The 20,512-nt window shown below is 46.2% G+C and overlaps 1 protein-coding gene across 2 annotated transcripts in view; it reads left to right on the forward strand.

Annotated features, from left to right (window-relative positions):
• Positions 1 to 20,512, forward strand: part of acot11a (acyl-CoA thioesterase 11a) — a 132,173-nt gene that overhangs the window by 69,687 nt on the left and 41,974 nt on the right. For both annotated transcript variants that reach the window (XM_070886169.1, XM_070886170.1), the window contains one exon: positions 4,210 to 4,329. In XM_070886169.1, the coding sequence (XP_070742270.1) occupies positions 4,210 to 4,329 (120 nt within the window). The remainder of the gene's footprint in view (positions 1 to 4,209; positions 4,330 to 20,512) is intronic.

Raw genomic sequence — 20,512 nt, forward strand, 5'->3', positions numbered from 1 at the left:
TCGTCACCCAAGGCACCTCTCTAAACTCTGCCCAGCCTGTACAAAATAAAAATATACCCCTCCGGATCTCTTTCTGGCCTATCTCTGTCATGTGTGTGTCGCTGCTGCTTTATCTGTCTCTCCACTGTTGCTTGTCTCTGTTTCTCTCTCTGCTGCTTCATTTTCTCTGTTTTTCTTTTTTTTTTGCTTATGGGTGGGAGGAGGTAGGGAGGTGATCGGTGGATTATTGGGTAGGGGTGGGACTGAGTTAGTGTAATAGGCCAGAGGATTGTGATGGGGAGGTATCGGGCACAGTGATGGATCTAGTTGTGGATGTAGGCATGTTTTGAGGTGGCTGGGCATATGGAGGGCATTTGCGTGTAGGAATCCAGCCCAGGTGCAGGATGGCTGTGGGAAACATATGGACAGAATGGAGCTGCAATCCCTTTAATGTAGACCTGCTGTGTGCCCCGACACCCTGCTTCATCCACTACTGCACCTTGGTAATATTGTGCCTCCTTGACATGTTCTTGCTCTCCTTAACTCCCATCAGCTCCGATTGTATTCCCGAATATGTCTGCTTTGCACCACCCCCAAACATCATAGGCAGTCCCTCGGAATCGAGGAAGATTTGCTTCCACTCTTAAAATGAGTCCTTAGGTGGCTGTACAGTCCAATACGAGAACCACAGTCCCCGTCACAGGTGGGGCAGATAGTCATTGAGGGAAAGGGTGGGTGGGACAGGTTTGCCACATGCTCTTTCCGCTGCCTGCGCTTGATTTCTGCATTCTCTCGGCGATGAGACTCGAGGTACACTTCCTCCACTGAGGGCGGTCTTTGGCCAGGGACTCCCAGGTGTCAGTGGGGATGTTGCACTTTTTCAGGGAGGCTTTGAGGGTGTCCTTGTAACGTTTCCTCTGCCCACCTTTGGCTCGTTTGCCATGAAGGAATTCCGAGTAGAGCACTTGCTTTGGGAGTCTCGTGTCTGGCATGCGAACGATGTGGCCTGCCCAGCGGAGCTGATCAAGTGTGGTCAGTGCTTCAATGCTGGGGATGTTGGCCTGGAGGACGCTAATGTTGATATTTCTCCAGCGACTTGAGGTGTCTACTGTACATGGTCCATGCCTCTGAGCCATACAGGAGGGCAGGTATTACTACAGCCCTGTAGACCATGAGCTTGGTAGCAATTTTGAGGGCTTGGTCTTCAAACACTCTTTTCCTCAGGCGGCTGAAGGCTGCACTGAAGCACTGGAGGTGGTGTTGAATCTCCTCGTCAATGTCTGCTCTTGTTGATTAGAGGCTCCCGAGGTATGGGAAATGGTCCATATTGTCTGCATCTTAAATCATACTCCTCAATGCCCAGTATTCTCTGTGTTCTTCATCCTGCATCCACTGTTGTAGCACCATCCCACCGTTTCCTTACTTACCCCATATTTGCTCCGTGCGACCCGATTACTATATCACAGCCCCATTTCCCCAAACAACCTGGAAGTTATTTTCCTGGCGGTTTATTTTTTAAAGTGGTTACTGCACTACAATCCCCTCAGTTACACTGGATCATGCGCTGCCCTAGTTCCTGGTCACCTTCCTTTGCTGCTGACCACATCTGCCTATATGCTTACCTCCATGCTGTTTAATTCCTATAATCACTATATCGCTCCCCGTCCCCCATCTACTCTCTCCTCCATTTCGTCATCCCCATCCACTTCGTTCTCCTCCCTCAACCCGTCCCATCCCCAATTAACTGACTGTGAGCAACACCACAGGCAATTCACCTGGAAATGAAGAAAAAGATGGGAACGTTTTTTTTAAGTTTCTGCATTTGACAAAATGTTGGGTCCGTATTTTTGAAAGGTGACTCTCGTACAGTACTGTGGAAATGTTTTAGGAACTGTTGGGATAATTAGTAAACCAGTGAATTAATACATAGAAAGCTTTGTGGGAAACTGGAAAAACTATATGATTTCCCAAATGTAAAGTGGCCCTGAATTGGTTGCTGATTACAGATTTCCAGCATTTTCAGTTTCCCTTTTTATTTTGAATGAATTGGACACTACTGACACTGCCCACCAGATGGAGCCATCTCTCCATTTAAAGGACATTTACAGAATCTAAACTGAGAATGGAATTTTAAATTAGAGGCATTTTTTTTAAATTACAGCATCAAAGCACTGTATTTTAGTCCTAAAAATTGTGATAGTGATCATTAATACTGATGTGCAGTTTAAGAAAGGGAATGTATTTCATTAGTTAATAGTTGCACAACTCTGCTTCTGCCCCTACCCCAGCTCATCTGCCGTCAAAACCCTTATCCAAGCCTTTGACAAAGTCCAGACTGAACTATTCCAATTGTCTCCTAGCCGGCCACCCATCCTCCACCCTCTTTAAATGTCAGCTCAGCCAAAGCTCTACCACTTATAGTCCATCCCGCACCAAGTTCCACTTGCCCATGACCCCATCCTCACTGGACCATATTGACTCCCACTCCCCCAGCACCTCATGTTTAAATCCCTTCAGGACCTTGCACTTCCCGTTCTCTGTGACCTCCCCCATCCTACAATCCCCACCCCAAACACTCTGTCCCTCTTCTGCATCCTTCCCTCCTCTCACCCTACCATTTGTCGGCTGTGCCTTCAGATGTTTAGTTCCCACATTACAAAATTCCCTCCTTAAACCTCTCCGCCTCTCCACGTCCCTCTCCTTTAAGACCTCCTTAAGACCAATCTCTGATCAAGCCATAATTTTTCTCCTTATTTGACTCCGCATCTTTTTTTATTATGCCCCTGTGCAGCACTTTGGAACATTTTTCTATATTTAAGTGCAACTTGTTGTTTAATTGTTGTTGCTCCACCATTGGTAATCCCCACATCCCGATACATGGAACATTCGGTGTAAAATTGTCCCTGGGGGCTGCTTCATTTTACTTCCCTCTTATCAACAACACTTGCGGTTTGAACATTACATTTACTAAGAATGATTTTTTTTTCATTAATTTCCTCCTCTAGCTCTGAAGATGCTGACTCTTGCTAGAATACATTTCACAAATGGTGAATTATATTTGAAATAAGAGAGAGTCCATCACCACACATACAGAAACAGTTAAATTGGGATTGTTGAAGGATTTATGATGATGAGAGCCTGTAATGGCCATCTCTGATTACACTGTCCCTTTGCCACTAAAACCTGGGTGCAAACTCTGCAGAAATTGGTGGAATGAAGGTCTTTGCTAAATTCCTGTATGAAGCGTGTTGAGCAAAATATAATCCAGTTTCTGAACCGAATGTCAGTAACACACCCAAGCAAACGGCCTTAATGTTTCAGGGTGGGCATTTTCAGTTGAGTCCAATTCTGCCCACACATGATCACGTTTCAGCTGAACAGCAATTAGGAGTAGGAGCCCTGGAAGATGCTTTTTCTCCCTCTGCCTAACCCAGGGCTGTTAACATCAATTAAAAGCCATCAATTGCCGCACTGGCTGAGGTCAGCTAACTCCGCACGCCCCAGGAATCAAACCTGTGATCTTCTGCTCTATATGAGTTAGTAATACACCAGATGGTGTCTTTAGCCACAAGGCCATCAGCCGAGCTGGAAAAGAGTGATTTGATATACTTAACATTTTTGGTTGCAATGGTTTTAAAGGCACAACTCTCGGGGAGTAGCTCATTTTATTAATAACATGCACTTTATCTGGAGGTTTTTCTGATGCTGATATAAGAGGATACTGGTTAAATTACATTTCACACCACCACTCTGCTTTGCGATGACTAACCACAAACCCTTTGCAGTTTAAATTTAACAAGGCCACAGCTCCCCATACTTAGTTATATCAATTAGCTATTAAGCTAAATTGTTGCACTTGCTGGGAACTTTGTGCACTATTTTGGGGAAGTTTGCAAAGGGAAGGAGACTTAACCTGGGAGTTCTCAGTGAGCTGCCTGTGGCCGATCGATGTGGGGTGCTAATGTGGACAAGTGAGAATAGCCCTGCATACAAATGGGAGACCTTTCATAGAAATTCTGCTTTTTTAATATATTCCTCCTTGAAACTGTATCCTCACCTGTTTAAGTAAAGCAGCTTGTACTGTTTGGGCTGGATCTATTTGGAAGAGATAAATGGATGGCAGAATTGTTACATTCCATGAATTTTACTAATCTTGGGGTAAAGCTTTACTCATTAAATAAATCTGTGACAATATCATTTGTTTTTTTTTACACTTAACTCTGGTTGTAGCCGCTTCTGCAAAGGGTATCCTGTGCTGAGGACCATTGACATGTTCCACTTCAGGGGACCCTCGCAAGTTGGGGACCGTATCAATCTGAAGGCAATAGTTAACAACGCATTTGAAAAAAGGTGAGGACAGAACTTCATATTTTGCCCCTCCCTCATCCCCAGGCACTGGTCATAAAACAAATGTGGATTGTGTGAATGTTAGAATTGGTCCGGTTCTAACTACAAGTTCAGAATGGGCCCTGCCTCTGGCCTCGCTGGGATACTCCATTTTCATTGTACAGTTCTTGCATGATTAACAAATGACTTTTTATACAAGTCAAATTTGACTCGGAGGGCAAACTGCTTCAGCCCCTAGTTTGTGCGGAGTTAGCCGATCTGGATTGGTTTACCACATGGATCTCAATTGCCTGAGTCAGAGAGGGGAATAAACAACCAGGGTTCCTGCTGGCCACTGTGGGTGTGTGGGATGTTGGGTGAGGACACGATTGGGTCAGCTGTGATGGTATTCAAGGTGGAATAGCCATCTGCAACATGTGGTCTAGGCTCACGCATAAAGAATGGCCTCTTGGCAGCAGGACTGGAGGGTCCCCATGGAATAGTAGGTCAGCAAGAGATTGTGTCTTTTGGAGAGAAGAAAATTCAGAGAGAAGAAGAAAAAGATTTATAAATCTCCTGTTGCGACTACAGATCTCTGACTGATGCACACTGATTTTAGAGTAGGTAAAGTGTAGTTTATATTAGGTTAATAATTATTAATTACTGATGAGTAATGGTAACAGTGATGAGCAGTTTCACTCCTGTTCAAAGGTTTATTTTTTCTGCTGCTTCCTGACTTGTGTCTCCGGAATCCTTTCAGGGGTAAGTAGAGACGTCACACAATAACTGGGAAAATTTCAAGCTGTTCAACAAAGTCAAAATCCCCACTGCACTCTGGGTAGAAACTTGTCTTGGACAGTAGCACAAAGCGACTGCTGTGGTACCGCCTGCCTGCCCGTCCGGTATTCAGTCGCACTGACCTTAGTAGATCTGGATATAAAGTGGGGCACAGGGTGGACGGTCAACACGCTGCCACCCATTTAGCGCTGCTGCTCGAGGTGAATTTCTACCCCAGGCTGTCAACCAACCCAACCCATGCTGCTGGACTCGGTCCATTTTGATGCCTTTTCAGTCAACATTTTTACTGCAGATCTCCCATCCATCATTCTTATATTCACTTTAATAATCAGTATGAATAGAATGGATTTTTTTAAAGTCCCGGGGTAGTGCTATCCCTTCCGTTCTTCCCTCAATTTATTTCATGTAGAAAAGGGCCTCTGGATCCATTGAACAAAGAGCACCCTCCATGTGTAACTAGCAAATTTAGTATAATACAGAGACCCTCCTTTTTATGGTACGAAGATGCTCCTTATTATGATACAGAGACACTCCTTATTAAGATTTTCAATGAGCTTTCAGCAGCACAAAGCAAATATCAGAGCTTGAGTCATGAACCCTGCCCTTGCTTTATCCAGTGTCCCATCTGGTTTTGGACTGGACAAAAGCTGGTATACATTTTCCAATGTAATATCTTATGTGGATCGGTGTTAAATGGTGTTTGATACCACAAGACAGTAAACTGGCTACAAAACAGAAAATGGAGTAGGGGTTAAAGGTAGTCACTCAGATTGGCAAATGGTGGGAAGTGGTGTACCACAAAAGAAAGCAAGAAAGACTTGCATTCATATAACGCCTTTCATGACCACCAGACGTCCCAAAGCACTTTACAGCCAATGAAGTACTTGTTGAAGTGTAGTCACTGTTGTAATGTGCGACAATGTCAATTTGTGCACAGCAAGCTCCCACAATGTGATAACAACCAGATAACTTGTTTTTTGTACGTTGATTGAGGGATAAATATGGGCCAGGACACCGCGGATAACTCATAGAATCATCGAATGGTTACAGCCCATGCTCTTCTTTGAAATAGTGCCATAGAATCTTTTATGTCCACCTGAGAGAGCATGTGGGACCTCGGTTTAATGTGTCATCCGAAAGATGACACCACTGACAGTGCAGCGCTCCCTCAGCACTGCACTGGAGTGTCAGCCTAGATTTTTGTGCTCGGGTCTCTGGAGTGGGACTTGAACCCACAACCTTCTGACTCAGGCGAGAATGCTACCCACTGAGCCACGGCTGACACAAGGATCAGTGCTGGGACCACTGCTGTTCACCATTTACAGAAACGATTTGGACTCTGGAATCATAAGCACAATTTTAAATTTTGAGGATGACACCAAATTGGGGTGTGTAGTTAATACTGCGACATAATGCAGGAAGACATTAATAAACTTGCAGAATGGGTGTGTAATTGGCAAATGAACTTCAATATTGATCAGTGCAGGCTAAAACATTTTGATAGGAAGAATAAGGAGGCCACATACGCCTTGGAAAATAAGTGATCTGGGGGTATAGATACACAAGTAGTGAAACAAGTTTAAAAAGGCCATTTTTAAAAAGCAAACAAAGCACTGGGGTTTATTTCTAGAGAGATAGGATTGAAATGCAGAGAGGTTATATTAAATTTGTATAGAATACTGGTTAGACCACACTTGGAGCACTGTGATCAATCCTGGGGACCGAAATTGCCCCTTTCTATAAGAGCCGTGACCATTTCAAAAGAGGTGTCCACGGGTCGGTAAGGGATCACCACTCGGTCGGCGCAGAGGGGCCGCCATTTTGTAAATTGTCCTACTTTTTTTTGGGTGTGGTGTATGGGACTGTCCTGCCCGTTTTCCTGCCGCAGCCATTGTCATCAGCGCCGACCCCCTTTCGGAAATTGTCCCGTGCGGAATTGTCCTGCAGGAACAGCGCTGCCGCTGGTTGGTGCCCCTGACAGTTTTTCCCGGTGGGAACTTTCTTGTGGCTGGGTGGCACGTCCGCCCTTAAAGGGAAGGGTGCACTGCTGCGGCCGCCATATTATTTTAAGTGTCAGCCGACTGCCAGGTCGGCCCGACAACGGTGGTCACGGGTTTGGCCGGGCCGCCAACAGGCAGCCCGTTACCCCCTTTTGGATGCCGGACCACAGGCCCGGCCGAAACTCTCCCTGGTGGCCCAGTATTTGCCACTAAAGTGGCTGCAGAGTTCGCAGCGGCCCTCTCCTTTAACTGATGGGGAGGGACGTTGTGATGCATCAGCACAACGTGGCACATCCGCGTCGCGCTGGTGTCATCAGCACGGCGCTGATGACTCTGAGCGATGGGCATTCCGACCCGCCCACACTTCTGCCCCGATGACAATGGCTGCTCCAACCCGCCCGCACTTCCGCCCTGCTGATGACTCCACTTCCGCCCCAATACAAATAAAATTCAAAGCGTGAATTTCTCCGGATTGTTCGCCCCATGTATTGGGGCAGACAGAACTCTTAAAAATCAGTAGGTGCACCCCGTTTCAGGCGGAGGACAATTTTGGTCCCCTGGTCTCCATATTATAAAAAGGTGATAGAGACACTGGAAAAGGTGCAAGAAAGATTGACTAGAATGATAACAGAACTGAGGGATTATGCCGATCATGAAAGGTTGAGTGGCTTTGTTTCTCTAGAAAAGAGAAGACTGAGGGTTGGCCTGATAGAAATCATAAAAACATAGAAATTTACTGCACAGAAGGAGGCCATTTTGGCCCATCATGTCCGCACTGACTGACAAAGAGCCATCCAGCCAAATCCCACTTTCCAGCTCTTGGTCCGTAGCCCTGTAGGTTACGGCACTTCAAGTACACGTCCAAGTACTTTTTAAATGTGGCGAGTGTTTCTGCCTCTACCACATTTTAAGGCAGTGAGTTCTAGACCCCCACCACCCATTGGGTGAAGAAATTTGCCCTCAAATCCCCTCTAAACCTCCTGCCAATTATTTTAAATCTATGCCTTCTGGTTGTTGAACCCTCCGCTAAGGGAAATAGGTCCTTCCTATCCACTCTATCTAGGCCCCTCATAATTTTATACACCTCAATAAGGTCTCCCCTCAGCCTCCTGTGTTCCAAAGAAAACAAACACAGCCTATCCAATCTTTCCTAATAGCTAAAATTCTCCACTCCAGGCAACATCCTCAAAAATCTCCTCTGTACCTCTCCAGTGCAATCACATCTTTCCTATAATGTGGTGGCCAGAACTGCATGCAGTTCTTTAAGTAGAGGTCGTTAAGATTAAGGTAGCTGTAGAGGATGTTTTCAGTTGCAGGCAAGACCATAAGAGGGGTCATAAATATAAGCTAGTCACTAATAATTCCAGTAGGAAATTCAGGAGAAACTTCTTTACACAGAGAGTGGTTAGAATGTGGAACTCGCTAACCCAAGGAATAGTTGAGGCGAATAGTGTAGATGCATTTAAGGGAATGTGAATGGGCACACGAGGGAGAAAGGAATAGAAGGATATTTTATGTGGAGTATAAATACCGGCATGGACTTGTTGGGGCTAATGGCCTGTTTCTGTGCTGTAAATACTTTGTAACAACAACACCAATTTGTATTTATCTAGTGCCTTTAATGTAGTAAAACATCCCAAGGCACTTTACAACAGCGTTATCAAACAAAATTTGACACCTAGCTACATAAAGAGATATTAGGACATGTGTAGTACAGTGGTAGGTTTTAAGGAGTGCCTGAAAGGAGAAGAGAGGTGTAAAGAGGTGGAGAGGTTTAGGGAGGGAGTTCCAGAGCTTAGGGCCCAGGCAGCTGAAGGCATGGCCACCAATAGTAGAGCGATTTCAGATGACATTCAGAAAACCATGGTAGCATTGCAATATAGAACAAGACTTCATCCACATTTATTCCAAACTGCAAGTACCCAATAGACACTTTTCTAAAAAAAAATAGACTGCATTCTAGAAAACCATGCTGATGTAGTACAGAACAAGGCTTCAGCCAAATTTACAAATCTGAAACACTGGGTGTTGCTCAACCAATAAACCTCAACGGAAGTGTTTTTAAAACTCTGTACACTGTAAACTTAAAAGCCCGAGAAGTCACAAGCAGACTATAGTTATGAAATTTATAATCCCGTCAAACAAACCGTTCTACCAAACAGTGCAAATCCAAAGCATGAAATTATTTGCTACTTTGGAACAAGACTTCGGCCACATTTATTAGAAAAACTGCAAGTACCCAACAAAAATGTTTCTAAAAATAGACTGCATTCAGGAAACCGTGCTGACATTGTAGTACAGAACAAGACTTCAGTCAAATTTACAATTCTGAAACACTGGGTGCTCGGCAACCAATAAACCACAACGAAAGTGTTCTTAAAACTCAGTAGATTGTCAACTTAAAAGCCAGAGAAGTCACAAGCAGAATATAGTTATGAAACTTATAATCCTGTCAAACAAACCAAGTTTCTCCCAACAGTGCAAATACAAAGTATGAAATGATTTGCTACTTTTGGAACCATTACAGCTTAAAAGTCTTTTTGAAATGTTATTCATTTTGTCTTCGTCATTCAACATTAACTCCAGCTTCAAAACATGGGCTGTGCACCAAGTCAGATATAATGGGCTAGAAATTCGGTTCCATCGCACCCGATTTATTCGGCGCTACGGGTGCTGTTTTGTGACAAAAATTGCACTGCGCCTGCGCGCATAATTCTCATGTGTCGTGATGGCCGCCAATTTGTTGAGGGCCGTAGGGCGCGTGTTAAGAGTGAGTGCCACAATGTTGAGTAGGCAGTTTGTGACATCAGTCAGCCTATAACACTGATTTGACACCAGCGCCACTACTCCCCCACCCCTCCCCCCCCCCCCCCCCATCCCACCATTAATAGTTAAAGGGATCAGCAAACAATCTAAGGTTAGTTGCTGATTAATTTCTGCTGACTCTGTGTAAGTTTGTGGAAATGTTTGGAGCTTTCCAGAGTTGTTTAAAGTTGGTGAGGTGACAGGGAGTGGTGCTGCGTGGAGAATGCCTTGGTTCTGACTTCAAGGGTTCTGGTCAGACCACTTGCTCCCAGTCATGGGTGCTCCAGTTGTCATCCCCCTTGGGCGGCAGCATGACAGGGAGATGGATCGGAGGCAGTGAAGAAGAGGACAAGCTATTCGCAGTAGGAGGAGGAGGAGGGGAAGACTGGCTCTCAGCAGGAGGACTTACCCACTCAAGGTCTTCCGAGAGCAATTCTCTTACCTCAGCCTGAGCCAGGAGCAGCGTGTGAGATGTCTGCGCTTTTCGAAGGAGTTGCTCACAGAACTTTGCCACCTCTTGCAACCAGACCTGCAGCATCACACCAAGGCAAGGACAGCGCTGCCCGTGGCTGTCAAGGTGACCATGGCCTAGAATTACCTCGCGTCGGGATCCTTCCAGGCTGGAGCAGGTGACATCTGTAACATCTCTCAGTTCGCTGCCTACTGCTGCATAAGAGAGGTGACAGACACTCTTTGTACCAGGAGATGGGACTTCATTGTCTTCTCTCTGACCAGAGAGAAGCAGGTGGAACCTGCACGTGGCTTTGTCAGGATAGCGAGTTCCCCATGGTGCAGGGTGACAATGACTGCATGCATATGGCTTTGCAGGCACCGAAAATCGATCCTGAGATGTACCGCAACCAAATGCGCAGTTGGTGTGCAATCATGCTCAGCACATCATGATGGTGAATGCCTGGTATCCTGGCAGCAGTAATGCTGCTGTAATTCTGCACCGATCTGCTGTTCCCTCAGTCTTTGAGCCAATAAGACAAACCAGAGGCTGGCTACTGGGCGGCATGGGCTATCCGCTGACCACCTGGCTCATGACTCCGCTACGCAACCCAACCACATGTGGGCAGCATGCGTACATTGAGAGCCATGCTGCCACACGGAATCTGGTGTCCTTAAACAATACTTCCGCTGCCTGGACCATTCTGAAGGAGCCCTGCAGTACATACCAGAACATGTTGCAAGATTCGTTGTGGTCTGCTGCATGTTCCACAACCTTGCCATCATGAGGGCACAGCCCTTACCATCAGGCAAACGGTGACCAGCTGAGGAGGAGGAAGCAGAAGGGGGGAGGGGGGAGACAACTTAGACAGCCCCTTTCTGCCTGGGCTGTCCCTGATCGAACTCATCCGACTGCGGTACCAGTGAATGCAACCCTAATTCCCCAATCATTAATAGTTCCACACCGTACCTTCCCTCTGTCACTGACCATCACAGCGTCCTTTTGGCCACAATGCTGAAATAAAAGCCACCACAAGAAACATTCCAATCCAACTTTATGCATCACTCGATCCAATATTACACAAAGTGAACTAATCACCCTTGTGCTTTCCCTTAGTGACTGTCTTCAGTGTGCTCTTGCCTGTCCTAGTGCTCCTACGACATGCTGTCCCAGTGGTTGCAGCTGGCTGATGGAAGGCTGCTGACGTTCAATGGGGGAGACTGCAGATGGCTTTGCAGGATGACCTTGAGCTGCTCTGAGCCTAGAAGGCCCGGCTTTGGACTGCACCACCTCGGCATGGGTGGCAGCAGTCTGGGCTGGCTGGCTGACGGGCAGTGGCGGAGTGCAGTAGTGGGACGACAAATGCTGTCAGCCTGAGGGAGGACAGCAGGTTCTTGCTCCTCGGAGCCACTCCCGGGGCGGTGCCTCAGCAATTCTAGCCATCTGTGGGAGGGCAGATTGCTGGACTGCTGTGACACCCTGCCAACCCCTTGACATACTGGTAACTGCAGCCATGATGGCAGCAGTCTGAGCTTGCATGGCAGCAAGCTGTGTGTGCATGAGAGTAATCGGAGCTTGCATGACAGATGTTTGAGTTTCCACTGCAGCAGTCAGACATCGGTTGGCTTCTGCTTGCGCTACAATGGAAGCTGAAACATTAGCCATCAGACCCTGCTTCATGGTTGGGTCCACAAGTGCGATAATGGATCTGCCCATCTTATCCATGCTGGAAATCATGGGCTCCAAACTCTGTGCAAAGCCCTGTACAAGGTTGATGCCGGACTCCTCCATGCTCCTTAACAATGCACTCGGGCTTTATGGAAGGTCTGCCTATGCACCTAGCATTTTGTTGTGCATACCCTTCAGCGTTCTGCTGTAGGCCACCCCATCGAAGTCCTCATCTGAGTCCTCTGCAGAAGAACTCGTGAGCGGCCACACCCTCCGGGAGCGAGCTGGCACTGCGCTTCCCTTTCCCCCTGCCCTGGCTGCAGCCCACACGTGCCCGGTGATTCGCCACGTACAGATCCCGCCTCTAAGCTACCCTCTAAATTCCGTGGTGTCAAATCCAGTGATGCTGTTTCTTCTTCATCATCACTCTCTTCTCCCTCTTCGTCGTGCTCCACTGCCTGGCCAGGTCGGAGCTCTTGGGTCTCTGAAATGAGAAAGGCACAAGGGTACTTTATGTGGTGAGGGAGTGGGTGGGTTAAAAGCAAGAGGTGCATGCTTATACCATCTGCAGCTTGCAAGTCAGAAGAGATTGTAGAGGATGGGGGAGTGGGATGTGAGAAAGAGGATTACATATTAGAATACCGGCACTTTAAATTTTTTTATTTATTCATGGGATGTGAATGTCGCCGGCAAGGCCGGCATTTATAGTCCGCCCCTATTTGCCCTCGAGAAGGTGGTGGCGAGTCACTTTCTTGAATAAAGCTGAGTGGCTCGCTTGGCCATTTCAGAGGGCAGTTAACAACCAACCACATTGCTGTGGGTCTGGAGTCACATATAGGCCAGATCGGGTAAGGACAACATTTTATTCCAGATTTATTTTATTATTTGAATTTAAATTCTCCAGCTGCCGTGGTGGGATTTGAACTTGCGTCTCCGGATCATTAGTCCAGGCCTCTGTATTACGAGCCCAGTAACATAACCACTATGCTAGCGTACCCTCTCTTTTTTTCAGCCCTGCCGCTGACCACGGGCCCAGTGGTACCCCTCCCAATAATGGCCACTACCATCCCCAACACGGTGGTGAGGTCATGCAGGTGCGCCTCTCTCCCGCCGGTTAGGTCCTGCTGGCAGTGGTTCTAAGCCACCTCCTGCAAGAGAAAGGGAAGTATCGGTGTGGTGCAATATGTTTGGGTGACATGCCCTGCCATGGTTGAATAGCTGATGGTGTATGCAAGCTGTGAGATGTGGGTTTACATAAGAACATAAGAAATAGGAGCAGGAATAGGCCATGCTCCACCATTCAATACGATCATAGCTGATCTGATCTTGGGCACAGCTCCACTTCCCTGCTCGCTTCCCATAAGGCTTGCAGCTGTGGTAAGTGAGGGTGAGGTGAAGCTCTGAATGTGTCATGTTTGGTAGAGATTGTTGGTAAGTGAGTGAAAAGGGTGTGGTGCATTGAGCAGTGTGGTGCAGCTGGTGGGATATGACATTTGAAGATGAATTCACTGACTTTGGCCACTTGTGAGCGGTCATTAAACATCTTCCTGCACTGTGTTTAGGTCCTCTGGGCTAACTGCTGGCATTCACCACAGCGGCTATCTGCTCCTAGTGGACTTTGCACATTTGTCTGGAGGGCCTCCTGGACCCCTATAGACACAGCACCTCTCTCCTCGAGTTGACCTCCTGCACCAAGGCCTCCAGTGCTGCATCTGAGAACCTTGGCGCACGCTCTCTCTCCTGTTGTGACATCATTGTTGTTTTTTCCTCCTCTCATTCTCTTCCACAGCCAGTGCAATGAGCTGCTGCAGGCAGAATGCACCTCCCCCTTAAGAGGTGCAGACTGCCTTTAAGAAGTGCAGGCTAGATTTAATTGGTGCTAGCCTCGCATGAATTTGGGCCTCCTGTTGAGCAATCAGCTACTCAGCAGTGCTGGGCTGAATGCTGCAGTCATGCTAAACTGCAGGCAGTATGAAATTTGCCTGCTGCCTGCACTCCTTTGAACGGGCATCAGGTGGTTGCGCATTGTGATCCCCATGCTTCGTTTCAGGGGCAAACAAATGTCTAGGCCTACATCTTCATCCATCAGAAATCAATAATTAATTAAAGGATATAATCAGTATGAACTTCACAACCAACCCGATAGTGTAATTTAATAAAATATAAAACATTTTGCATTTATATATTGTCTTTAACATAAACGTCCCAAGGTGCTTCATAGGAATGTTATCAATCAAAATTTGACACCGAGTCTCATAAGGAGATATGAGGGCAGAAAGAGGTAGGTTTTAAGGAATGTCTTAAAGGAGGTTTCGAGGCGGTGTTAGAGAGGGAATTCCAGTGTTTAGGGCCTCGGCAGCTGAAGGCATGGTCACCAATGGTGAAGCGACTTTTCTAGAAACTGACTGCATTCAGAAAATCATGTTAACATTGTAGTATAGAACAAGACTTCAGCCAAATTTACAAATCTGAAACATCGGGGGCCGAACTTGGAAACCAAGGCCCGCCCAAATGACGACCGATGGCTGCCGAGAGATCGGGCGGTACTTTGCCAGGAATATCCCTCGAAAAGAGGTGGCAGTACCGGCTGGCAGCCAAATAACAGCTTATGTCGTCAATCTGGGCGGCAGCGGGCGGGAGCTCTCAACCTCGGCGGCAAATGTGTTCCTTGCCAAAGTGCCGCCGAGGATTGAGTCGGGCCCAGGGGGAAACACTGAAAAATAAAAATATTTACAATATTAAAAAAAAAGCACTACGACACTTTCAGGGGACCCCATACAGGTAAAACCCTGAAAAAAAATTAAATTAAAAAATGATCACTAACCTTTTTTTGTGGGTCTTCTTACTTACCATCGGGGTTAGACCTGTCTTTCCCCCTGCTGCCGCCGACTCCCACCCGCACTAATATGCCAGCTCGGAGGGCGGGGGTGACTTACGCGACTTGGTTGCCGGAGGCCATCAGTGGCTGGTTCCAGGCGAACTCCCCTCCCGCCGGATGCAGACCTGGAGGAATCTGTCACCGAGGGGAGAGCGGCGAAAAAACTCGGCGGCAACCGGTGGCAGTGGGCGGTAAGACCACCAATTTCAGTCGCTTGGTGTTGCACAACCAATAAACCACAAACGGTAGTGTTTTTAAAAACTCGGTACATTGTAAACTTAAAAGCCTGAGAAGTCACAAGCAGACCATAAGAACATCAGGAGTAGGCCATTTGGCCCCTCGAGCCTGCTCCGCCATTTAATAAGATCATGGGCTCAGCTCCAGTTTCCTGCCCGCTCCCCATAACCCTTTCTTCTCTTATCACTCAAAAATCTGTCTATCTCCGCCTTAAATATATTCAATGACCCAGCCTCCACAGCTCTCTGGGGCAGATAATTCCATAGATTTACAACCCTCTGAGAGAAGAAATTCCTCCTCATCTCAGTTTTAAATGGGTGGCCCCTTATTCGGAGACCATGGGCTCAAAATTGGCCAGGAGTTGCTCTTTTTTTTTTTGGAGCAACTTGATTTTTCTGGAGTATCTTAAAAATTCCCATTTTGCACATTCAATTTGCGCCAGTGCATGAGTTAGATACGATTTTTTTTTAGCTTAGTTTAGTTTTTCTCAAAAGGGGGCGTTACCAGCCACCTACACCAGTTTTGGCCATTTGGGCCACTTTGACCAGCTAATAGTTACTCCAAATCTACTTAGGCCAGCGTATGTGGCCACTTCAGAAAACCCTTGCAGAGCGTTAAGAAATCAGCGCAGGTAGGTCGGAGGCCAGCAGAACTTAATGACTTGACTAAAGAATGTGAATAGGATCAAAGAGCAATACAGGACATCATATGAAAAACTTCACAAAGTTAAGTTACTATACAACAGAAGCATTCATGGAAACTTAAACTACAAAAATAAAAGAAGTAAAAGATAGTTGAATTAAATTGCCCTAATCTCGCAACTAATTTAAACAACTATTTGTTTGCAATGATTATACTGCGCCAAAATTGAGCCCATATTATCTAAATAAAGTCTACTTCGATAAATAAGATATTCTCTGTGTTCTTCTGTCACTTATGTTCTTCTTTCACAATAGCACCAGGTGAATAGGCTTGACAAATGGTCACCACTATTCACAAAAGACCAAACATATTTACATAATTTTTTCAAAATATCCAAATAAAAAATAGAAGTAAGTAAGTCCTACCCTACCTTCATCTTCAGCCCGGGAAGGTAACGGGTCGGCCTGTGCAGTAGGCCACTCGGCCTGGGATAGGGGCGGGACGGACCAGTAGCCGGTATGATGATGATCGGGTCTCACGCTGCAGCAACACACTGAGAGGCTGGGGGCGAGGAGCTACTGCGCATGCGCGTGCACTCCAACACACATGTGCAGACGTCCCGGCACTGTTTCCAGTGCGGGATGCTGGCTCCACCCGTGACCCGACTGGCCATGCTGCACGAAGACCCGGGAGAGGCCGGACAGCGGCCAAAGTGGGGAGAGATTTGTTGTTTTTTTTCGGAGCAGTTTTCAATGCAGAAAAGCGGCGCATCTCCGGTGAGTGCGCTGAAAAAAGGGGGGCCAATTTTGAGCCCCATGTCCCCTAGTTTTAGTTTCGCCTATGAGTGGAAATATCTTCTCTGCATCCACCTTGTCGAGCCCCCTCATTATCTTATATGTTTCGATAAGATCACCACTCATTCTTCTGAACTACTTTGGATACTGTTAAGGGAGATGGCTCATTGGGGGAAGGCAGCAGCAGCCAAGTTCATGGCACCATGGGTGGCTCTGCTGCACAGGAGGGCAGGAAAAAGAGTGGGAGAGCAATAGTGGTAGGGGATTCTATTGTAAGTGGAAGAGATAGGCGTTTCTGCAGCCGCAATCGAGACTCCAGGATGGTATGTTGCCTCTTTGGTGCAAGGGTCAAGGATGTCTCGGAGCGGCTGCAGGGCATTCTGGAGGGGGAGGGTGAACAGCCAGTTGTCGTGGTGCATATAGGTACCAAAATATAGGTAAAAAACAGGATGAAGTCCTACAGGCTGAATTTAGGGAGCTAGGAGTTAAATTTAAAAAGTAAGACCTCAAAGGTTGTAAGCTCAGGATTGCTACCAGTGCCACGTGCTAGTCCAAGTAAAAATAGCAGGATAGTTAAGATGAATACGTGGCTTGAGGGAGGATGCAAGAGGGAGAGATTCAAATTCCTGGGACATTGGAACCGGTTCTGGGGGGAGGTGGGACCAGTACAAACCGAACGGTCTGTACCTGGACAGGACCGGAACCAATGTCCTAGGGGGAGTGTTTGCTAGTGCTGTTGGGGAGGGTTTAAATTAATATGGCAGGGGGATGGAAATCTATGCAGGGAGACAGGGAAGTAAAATGGGGGCAGAAGCAAAAGGTAGAAAGGATATAAGTAAAAGTGGAGGGCAGAGAAATCAAAAAGGGCCACATTACAACATAATTTTAAAAGGACAAAGAGTGATAAAAAAGCAAGCATGAAGGCTCTGCGTCTCAATGCGAGGAGCATTTGTAATAAGGTGGATGAATTGACTGTGCAGATAGCTGTTAACGGATATGATGTAATTGGGATTACGGAGATGTGGCTCCAAGGTAACCAAGGCTGGGAACTCAACATCCAGGGGTATTCAATATTCAGGAAGGACAGACAGGAAGGAAAAGGAAGTGGGGTAGCATTGCTGGTTAAAGAGGAGATTAATGCAATAGTAAGGAGGGACATTAGCTTGGATGATGTGGAATCTGTATGGGTAGAGCTGCGGAACACCAAAGGGCAGAAAACGCTAGTGGGAGTTGTGACCACCAAACAGTAGTAATGAGGTTGGGGATGGCATTAAACAGGAAATTAGGGATGCGTGCAATAAAGGTACAGCAGTTATCTTGGGTGACTTTAATCTACATATAGATTGGGCTAACCAAACTGGTAGCAATACGGTGGTGGATGATTTCCTGGAGTATATAAGGGATGGTTTTCTAGACCAATATGTTGAGGAACCAACTAGAGAGCTGGCCATCCTAGATTGGGTGTTGTGTAATGAGAGATGATTAATTAGCAATCTTGTTGTGCGAGACCCCTTGGGGAAGAGTGACCATAATATGGTAGAATTCTTCATTTAGATGGAGAGTGACACAGTTAATTCAGAGACTAGGGTCCTGAACTGAAAGAAAGGTAACTTCGATGGTATGAGACGTGAATTGACTAGAATAGACTGGCGAATGATACTTAAAGGATTGATGGTGGATAGGCAATGGCAGACATTTAAAGATCACATGGATGAACTTCAACAATTGTACATCCCTGTCTGGCGTAAAAATAAAATGGGGAAGGTGGCTCAACCGTGGCTAACAAGGGAAATTAGGGATAGTGTTAAATCCAAGGAAGAGGCATACAAATTGGCAGAAAAAGCAGCAAACCTGAGGACTGGGAGAAATTTTGAATTCAGCAGAGGAAGACAAAGGGTTTAATTAGGGGGAAAATAGAGTATGAGAGTAAGCTTGCAGGGAACATAAAAACTGACTGCAAAAGCTTCTGTAGATATGTGAAGAGAAAAAGATTAGTGAAGGCAAATGTAGGTCCCTTGCAGTCAGAATCAGGTGAATTCATAATGGGGAACAAAGAAATGGCAGACCAATTGAACAAATACTTTGGTTCTGTCTTCACAAAGGAAGACACAAATAACCTTCCGGAAATACTAGGGGACCAAGGGTCTAGTGAGAAGGAGGAACTGAAGGAAATCCTTATTAGGCAGGAAATTGTGTTAGGGAAATTGATGGGATTGAAGGCCGATAAATTCCCAGGGCCTGATAGTCTGCATCCCAGAGTACTTAAGGAAGTGGCCCTAGAAATAGTGGATGCATTGGTGGTCATTTTCCAACATTCTATAGACTCTGGATCAGTTCGTATGGATTGGAGGGTAGCTAATGTCCCTCCTTTTTTTAAAAAGTGGGGTTAGAGAGAAAACAGGTAATTATAGACCGGTTAGCCTGACATCGGTAGTGGGGAAAATGTTGGAATCAATTATTAAAAATTAATAGCAAGCGCATTTGGAAAGCAGTGACAGGATCAGTCCAAGTCAGCATGGATTTATGAAAGGGAAATCATGCTTGATAAATTTTCTAGAATTTTTTGAGGATGTAACTAGTAGAGTGTACATGGGAGAACCAGTGGATGTGGTGTATTTGGACTTTCAAAAGGCTTTTGACAAGGTCCCACACAAGAGATTAGTGTGCAAAATGGGGTTAATGTATTGACTTGGATAGAGAACTGGTTGGCAGATAGGAAGCAAAGAGTAGGAATAAATGGGTCCTTTTCAGAATGGCAGACAGTGACTAATGGGGTACCGCAAGGTTCAGTGCTAGGACCCCAGCTATTTACAATATCCATTAATGATTTAGACGAAGTAATTGAATGTAATATCTCCAAGTTTGCAGATGACACTAAACTGGATGACAGTGTGAGCTGTGAGGAGGATGCTAAGAGGCAGCAGGGTGACTTGGATGGGCTAGGTGAGTGGGCAAATGCATGGCAGATGAAGTATAATGTGGATAAATGTGAGGTTATCCACTTTGTTGGCAAAAACAGGAAGGCAGAAAATTATCTGAATGGTGACAGATTAGGAAAAGATGGGGTGCAACGAAACCTGGGTGTCATAGTACATCAGTCATTGAAGGTTGGCAGGTACAGCAAGCGGTGAAGAAGGCAAATGGCATGTTGGCCTTCATAGCGTGAGGAATTGAGTATAGGAGCAGGGAGGTCTTACTGCAGTTGTACAGGGCCTTGGTGAGGCCACATCTTGAATATTGTGTACAGTTTTGGTCTCCTAATCTGAGGAAGGACATTCTTGCTATTGAGGGAGTGCAGCGAAGGTTCACCAGACTGATTCCCGGGATGGCAGGACTGACCTATGAAAAAAGACTGGATCGGCTAGGCTTATATTCACTGAAATTTAGAAGAATAAGAGGGGATCTCATAGAACCATATGAAATTCTGACGGGATTGGACAGATTAGATGCAGGAAGAATGTTCCTGATGTTGGGGAAGTCCAGAACCAGGGGTCACAGCCTAAGGATAAGGGGTAAGCCATTTAGGACCGAGGTGAGGAGAAACATCTTCACGCAGAGAGTTGTGAACCTGTGGAATTCTCTACCACAGAGAGTTGTTGAGGCCAGTTCGTTAGATATATTCAAAAGGGAGTTAGATGTGGCCCTTACGGCTAAAGGGATTAAGCGGTACGGAGAGAAAGCAGGAATGGGGTACTGAAGTTGCATGATCAGCCATGATCATATTGAATGGTGGTGCAGGCTCAAAGGGCTGAATGGCCTACTCCTGCACATGTTTCTATGTAACTCCAATGAGTACAGGCCCAACCTACTCAACCTATCTTCATAAGTCAATCCCCTTATCTCCAAAATCAACCTAGTGAATCTTCTCTGAACTATTGTTATGAAAGTTAGAATTCCATCAAACAAACCAAGTTCCTCCCAACAGTGCAAATGC

The sequence above is a fragment of the Pristiophorus japonicus genome, chromosome 8 (assembly GCF_044704955.1).
Source record: "Pristiophorus japonicus isolate sPriJap1 chromosome 8, sPriJap1.hap1, whole genome shotgun sequence".
In the NCBI taxonomy this organism is placed as follows: domain Eukaryota; kingdom Metazoa; phylum Chordata; class Chondrichthyes; family Pristiophoridae; genus Pristiophorus; species Pristiophorus japonicus.